Source organism: Choloepus didactylus, chromosome 18, assembly GCF_015220235.1.
Source record: "Choloepus didactylus isolate mChoDid1 chromosome 18, mChoDid1.pri, whole genome shotgun sequence".
Taxonomy (NCBI): Eukaryota; Metazoa; Chordata; class Mammalia; order Pilosa; family Megalonychidae; genus Choloepus; species Choloepus didactylus.
In genome coordinates this window covers 49,107,269-49,113,946 of record NC_051324.1, presented here as the reverse complement: position 1 = coordinate 49,113,946, position 6,678 = coordinate 49,107,269, and the positions used below count along the sequence as shown (strand labels likewise).

At 51.8% G+C, this 6,678-nt stretch overlaps 1 protein-coding gene across 12 annotated transcripts in view; it reads right to left on the bottom strand.

Annotated features, from left to right (window-relative positions):
- Window positions 1-507: 507 nt before the first annotated feature.
- The window catches only part of CDK12 (cyclin dependent kinase 12), a 56,119-nt gene continuing 49,948 nt past the window's right edge, over window positions 508-6,678 (bottom strand). For 3 of the 12 annotated variants that reach the window (XM_037808497.1, XM_037808493.1, XM_037808498.1), the window contains exons 17-19: window positions 5,280-5,414; window positions 4,851-4,953; window positions 4,252-4,376 (exon numbers count right to left, since the gene is read on the bottom strand). In XM_037808497.1, the coding sequence (XP_037664425.1) occupies window positions 4,895-4,953; window positions 5,280-5,414 (194 nt within the window). In that variant the 3' untranslated portion in view covers window positions 4,252-4,376; window positions 4,851-4,894. Of the gene's footprint in view, window positions 2,039-4,251; window positions 4,377-4,850; window positions 4,954-5,279; window positions 5,415-6,678 lie in introns of those variants that run through there. The other 9 variants (XR_005212618.1, XM_037808494.1, XM_037808496.1 and 6 more) reach the window with 9 other exon arrangements.

Genomic DNA, 6,678 nt, shown 5'->3' with positions numbered 1-6,678 from the left:
GGAGTCTTTTGGGATATTAGTGCTGGGCTTAGGGTGAAGTTACAGTGGGCAGTTTTGCCACCAGGCTCAGCAGCTGGCTTCATGTTTGACATCTACCCAGCTGTGGAGGTCTGGCCAGCATCCCTCAAGCCAGAGCTTCTTGTTGGTGTCACTATGACATCTCTATAGCCACCTCTCTCTCAGACAGAAAGGAGGGGGCTGGGGTTCTGCCAGTTTGTATTTACCCCTCCTACTTCCAAACAATCTCGGTGTATTTGCTCAGTACCAGGCAGTCCAACTGGGGGCTTAGAGATACCCAGGGAAGAGAATAATTTTGTGGGGAGAATGCCAGAATCCCAAGGGTAGGTCCAAAGTGACTCTTTGGGGATCCTAAGGCTAGGTCCAAAGCTCTTCCCCCTTTTCTCTCAACATGAGAGCCCCTGAAGGCAACTGAGGCCTGAGTCTGGACACACAGAATGGGAATGTGGGATGTCTTCCCTCCCTCCCTCCCCTGTACAATATTCTACCTTTTGGGGGCTAAACATGCCCTCTGCTCACTTCGGCTTCCCTTGGCCCACCTACCCTATGGGCAGGAGAGGGTTAAAGGCAAGGTATGGGCAAGCTATAAATTTCCTATCAGTGTGGGGAGAGCAGGACTGTTGGCAGGGAGGGGGTTGGGCTAGGGTGGGGAGGGGGAGCTGGGAAAAAGCCAGGAGGTTGTCTCTAGGTAACAATAAACACTGCAAGCAAGGAGCAGCTGTTACACTTACTCTCTCTGCATCACAATGCTGAAATAACACTAATAAACCAGTGTGCCCAATGCACAGGCATACACACACTTGGGGCTGGGCCCCACTGCCCCTAGGGCTGCCCTCTGCTCCAGGGCAGGGCCCTTGGTGCCAGTGGACACACCAGTCTTGGCCTGGGTATACTTGTGGGAGGAACAGGGACTGATGTGTCCTTTGCACATCAGTGGCACACTCAGGGACAGGGGGAGGCAGAGGTTGAGAGTTCTGGGTTCAGATCCTAGTGGCATTCACTGGTGGCATGAGTTCAAATGGGGTCTCTCTCAGCTGAAAGTTGGGAGGAGAGGGGGGTAGTAAGAGAGAGAAAAATGTAGGGAACATTTTGATAAGATAACTACTTACCAAGTCCTCTCAAAATGGAGGGCATAAAACATCCAGGAGTGGAGTTGGCTGAAGGCAAGTAGAAGGAAAGGGGTGCAGAGAAGCTGATTTGAGAAAGAGGAGGATCAGGGAGCATGTAGACTTGCGAAGTGATTCCTACATCTCTCCCGGGGATGGACTCCCCACATCTGCCCACAATCCACCCCACCTGGTGCATCGAGGCTTCCCCTCACAGCACCACGTTCATACCCAGAGCTGGGTATATGTTGCTTCAGGACTGAGCTTTATTAGCCGAGTTCTAGCAGGGGACCCTGGGCTGCTCATGCAGCCAGGGAGAACTGGGGTAGTGAAGCTGATCCCGTCTCCCTGCATGAAGAGTGGCTGGTCTCTCCCTTTCTCCAGTTGAAGCCCTCTCTGGATCTCCAGGAGCAGCCTGGCAGAGGGTCCCTTGCCCAGGCTGGAGAGCAGAGCCGTCGGCAATGAAAGGAACAGAAACAGGCATATGAGAACTTGAGCTTTGTCACAAATGCTCCCCTCCTCGTAACCCATTCTTCTCTGGGGTTGGGGGTGGGTGGGTGTTTGTTACTATGTGTCTGAGTACATTAGCATCCAACATCTCTGCTTCCCTTTGCTGAAACATGGAGGTCCCTGGAACTGTACTCAAGAGGCATGGATGGTTTTCCGGGTGTGATCTCAAAGAGATCATATCATCATATCCTATCATCCTTGGTTCAGATAGGATGCAGGGAATGCATACAGCCCACCTGGCTCTGAAGATATGCAGTTCTTTGCCCACTTCCCAGTGTATATCCCCAACATCCTAATCTAGCCAGCTTAGGAGCTCGCTCCTCCCTCACCACAGGTGTCTGCTTCCAGGGAGAAGGGACTGGGACCAGGTGGTAATCTTTCCAGGGTCTGGTCTGATAATGGTGCTTTAAAAACAAAACAAAACAAGACAAAACAAAACAACACCTCTAAGTCATGTGGAAAGACTAGGCAGGCAAGTGAGGACAGGGGCTGGGTCTTCCTGGAACACCCCTTTTCTGGAAGGTGCCCAGGGGCACTGAGCTGCCCCAGCACATATGGATGCCCAGTAGCCTTTGTACAGTCAAGAAACACAGTGAGCAAGAATAACTGGCCTCTCCTATCCCTTCCTTACTGGGAAGCCTCTCACTGGCAATACTCGGCTTTTCCTGCTCTCTTCTCACCCATTTCCCTCTCTTCTTTCACAGCTGATGCCTCCCCTTGCCCCATGATCCAGCTGAGAGAACTTTATCCACAGAGCAGAGTGAGGGGAAATTGGGCAAAAGGGAGTTCTAACAGGCTTGGACCCTCTTCCTCTCTGTTCTCTTCATGAGCCACCCCCATTGCTGTGAGTCACCAGAACCTTGAGCTCAGCTGAGCTGCCAGTCTCCTTGCCCTCCTTCCTCCACCCAGTCATATATGCAGAGAGTCCCAGAGCACCGCCCCCCCCCCCGCCCCCGCCGTTTTCCTACCCACAGGGCCTCAGCTCCTCCTTCATCCCCTAGGAATCTGTAAGACAGACACATTGAGACTGAGTGAGCAAAGGAGTGCGAGAGACCCCAGTGTGTGCTCTGTGCTGGGGCAGAGGGAGCCGGCTGTCTGCATGGCAGAGCAGGATCGCCAGCCAGGAAAGCTGGCACACTTGGGCACACAGCCTTGTTGGCATGTGAGAGAGGGTGCAGGAGAGGATGGGGTGAGGAGGCTGTTTGGGGAGCAGGCGTCTCTTGTCCCTGTTTCTGTTTCTTGGCCTCTCTTCCTGGGTGCTGATGGACTTCATGGCACTGTCACCTCTGGGATATCTATTCCCTCCTCTGCCATCCTTCTCTTCCTCCGTGGCCTTGGGAGCCAGGAAGAGGGGATCTGCACAAGAACCTTCCAAGTGGGAGATTTCAGATGTCCAGATCTCTCATCAACCAGTGGTATAAACTGAGGCAGGAGGAGGAAAAGGGTCCTATCAGAGTAAAAGCTAAACCCTAGGCCAACACTGTGCTTCTTAACTATTCCCCGCAAGGCCCTTTTCTTCACAGTGCAAGGAATTCTGGATATCACCACCTTTGCCTTCCACTCATTTCGCTCCCACTCCCTAAAGGCTTAGGGTTTCTTCTGGACTCCAGAGCAGGCTGCAGACTCTTACTTGTAGATCTGGTATCTTTGGCTCAACTTGAGAAGTATGAGGCAGGGCTGGTGGGGCTTGGAATGGAGGCTCTATTCCTTAGGGAAATACTCAGAGTCCAGACTGAATGATTTAAAGAACTTTTAATTCCTCCAATATGCTTGGTTTGAGGTAGGGATGGACAAAGGGTGAGAAAGGGGGCTTACAGAAAGCCTGCCACCCTCTCCCCTCTTTCAGCTGCCCAGTCTTCCTTACTGCTCTACCTCCCAGAATAGAAACAAGAGCTCTGTAAACATCAGTCACCTAATAAAACCCCCAAGTAACAAGCAATCTGAATGGCCTGCCCTACAGGTGGGACCATAGGCCTCAGTCTCCAAATTTCTCCTCTCTCTCTTCTCCCCACTTTTAGGCCTCTCCCTGATCTCCCCTGACAACAGAATCTTCCTTTCCAATCCCTTTGCCCAGTTCTCCTCCCCCACTGATACCCCTACAGGTCTCTGGAAGCAGTGAGGGGTAATAGAAAGGTTCTTTCCAGACTGTCTTGGGGCAGATATGAGGGGACTCTCCCCATCCTGTCAATAATAGAGAAGGCAGAGTCAGACAACCAAGGAGGCGATAACTCTGAGGGCCTCAGGACAGGGGAGGGTGAGGCTGGGGGCACTGAGGGAGGAGGGTTCTGCTCTTCCCCAGAAGCTTTGGGGATTTAAAATGGAGTACTAAGATAGAGGCCAAGACAATTCTGCAGGTGAAGGAAAGGTATTGGGGGCCAGGGGAGTGTGACAAAGTTTCTACCTGCACTACTCTGCAATCCTTGCCCCCACCCCAACTTAACCTCATGAAGCAGAGAACAAAGAATGCTGAATTTTTTATGAAGGAGGAGGATGCCAGGAAATGCCACCTTTGGCAACCTGATGCAAAAGTCCCCTTTCTCCTTCATTCCTTTTTGTCTTAGCCCTAGAGTCTGAACAGTGAAGGAAGCAGTCAAGGCAGGGATGGGGACAGCTGAAAACTTGCCTTTCTCTCCAGTGGGCACCAACACCATGCAGAACCGGGTGAGGTCTAAGAGCTCTGAGGCATTCAGGGGCATTTCTGACTCAGCCTTCATGGCCTTCAGTTTGAATTCTGCTTCTGTTCTAGGTTTAGATGTGGCACAAGAAGTATAAGAATCCTCCCCACTACATTTTTTGGACATAACTTTCCCCAGAGGCTTATAGAGCAGCTGGAAAACTTGTGATAAGATATCAAAAAAAGCTCAATAGTTCATCTTGATTGAAGGATTTGTTTCTTTAGCTGTGGGGTTGGGATCGGTGGAGCACTTTCTTCCCTGTGGACCTGACAGAATAAGGTAAAATCCCATGGGAGTGGGAGGCTGTAGGGGATCTCTTTGGAAGCAAGGGAATGGATGAGATGACCTCAAGAACAGGCTGTATGAAGGATATGCCACCCCCTGCAACCCCCAATAATACTCCATAGAAGCTGCACCTGCCTGTCTCCCCTGAGTTGTTTCTAGGACTCAGGATAGAGACATGGGACTCTAAGCAATGGAGAATAACTTCCTGCCTGCTCTCTTTCCTTGCTTTCCCTCTCTTCTCCCTGCACCTACATACCTCTCCTTCCCTTGTGTTCCGAGGAGCTCTCCAAATCCAAGAACTCAAAGCAATTCAAGGACAGGATTCAACTGGTTTCCCTTCTGTGTCTCCGTTTCTACATCTGTAAAATGAAGGGATCAAACAAGCCAAGCTCCAAGTTCCCTTCCTTGCAGCAGTAAGGTTCTATGATTCACACCCCAAAAAGCACCAGGCCTCATGTGACTGGTGTTTTGCATGTAAATCTCCATGGCACTTATTTTGTCAAAATGTACAGAAATATCTCCAAACCCTGCCCCCCTCCCCCCAACACAGTGTCTGGCTCTATGGTCCCTAGCTCTTGTCCTCTCTTCAAGGATCTCAAAGCCCTGTCCCTATCTCAAAATTTTATAGCACTCACTGGAACAAGACCAACCTGACAAAACCCCAGGAGCAACAAAACAGCCTCACCTACAATCGTGGGTGCACTCTGGGGCTCCAGACTTGAGTCATTCAGAATGTTCCATTCCTTTTGGGGATCCTGGCAGTTGGGGGGGAGATCCTGGCACCTCTCCCCAACGCCTCCCCTCCTCTTCTTCCACCTTGCTATTCTCCATGCCAGAACGCAAAGTGGCCAGTGATTGATGGGCCCGGGTTCCTGGTAACCGCACCCAGTGGCCCAATCCTCCTCCCTTACCCAATCCCTCCCCTGTCCCTATTCAGAGATCAGATTGTCTCATGTTGGTCCCTGAGGTCCCATTAATTAAAAACACATCCAATTAAATGGCAGGTGAAAACGTGCTATTGGAGCTCTCCATCCCCTGCCCCAGCTTGGTCCCCCCCCCCCCCACCTTTTAAGGCTCAGCTGTGCTTTGAGCTGAGAAAAAAAAGAGAGAGAGAGAGAGAGAGAGGAAGAAAGAGGGAGAGAGAAGAGGAAGACATAGGGGAGTGTGGGTGTGGGGGTCTGTTTGAACGTCTGCCAGGGTAGCATGTGCCAGCCTGGGAGGGTGGCACTGTGCCCTGGTGTCTAATTTCTGGAGGTGTGAGTAGGTTTAGTCAGCTGGGTACCCACCTCCAACTCCCTTAAAGGGGTAGAGAGAAGTTGGAGGGTGTGGCTCGCTGTATCTACCCTCCTTCTGGGCTTAGTGGGTGAAGAGCAGAAGTGTAAATGGCAGAGGGGCTCTAGGAGGGGGATGATGTTCAGGAGCTAGGAGAGTCTGAGGCCTCCATTTTTGGGAAGAAGATAATGATAACAAGGAGCAGGCTGGGACCCAGGTGGCAGGGCACGGTGATGTTTCCAAGCCTACCCCTACCCACAGAAAAACCGAGAAAAGGACAGAGGGAAGGAGGAAGGAAAGAGCCATAACTTGGTGGGAGCAGATAGGTCAGTCAGTATAAAACATACAGAGATGGAAGCTTGTGTGGTACCACATCCCCCAGCACCTTACAGGTAAGGACCTTGAGGGACCTGTCCTGTTTGACCTTCCTCCAGGTGAAAAGTAACAGCAGTGGCATGAAGTCACTTGGCCTGTCTTCTTGGAGGCACTGGGTAGGACATCTCTCTGCATGAACACTGACCACTCTCATTCCCCTCCGCACTCACAGTGTCCCCAGCACTTTGCCAGGTTAGGCAAATGCCCCGTCCCTCCCCCTCCACCCCAAGCCCTGTGGTCCCAAAATGCAAAGCTAATGGGCACTTGAAGCTGTTGGGAGAGGGATTAGGAAAGAAGGGGTGGCTATGGGTGACACTCAGAATCCAGGCAGGATTGGGAGGGGGGCCTGCCGACCCAGGGCCCCCGCCTGGCCTCCTTGGCAGCCTCAGCACCTCCTCACTTCGCTTTAACGCTAATTGGAGATTTTAATCTGCGCT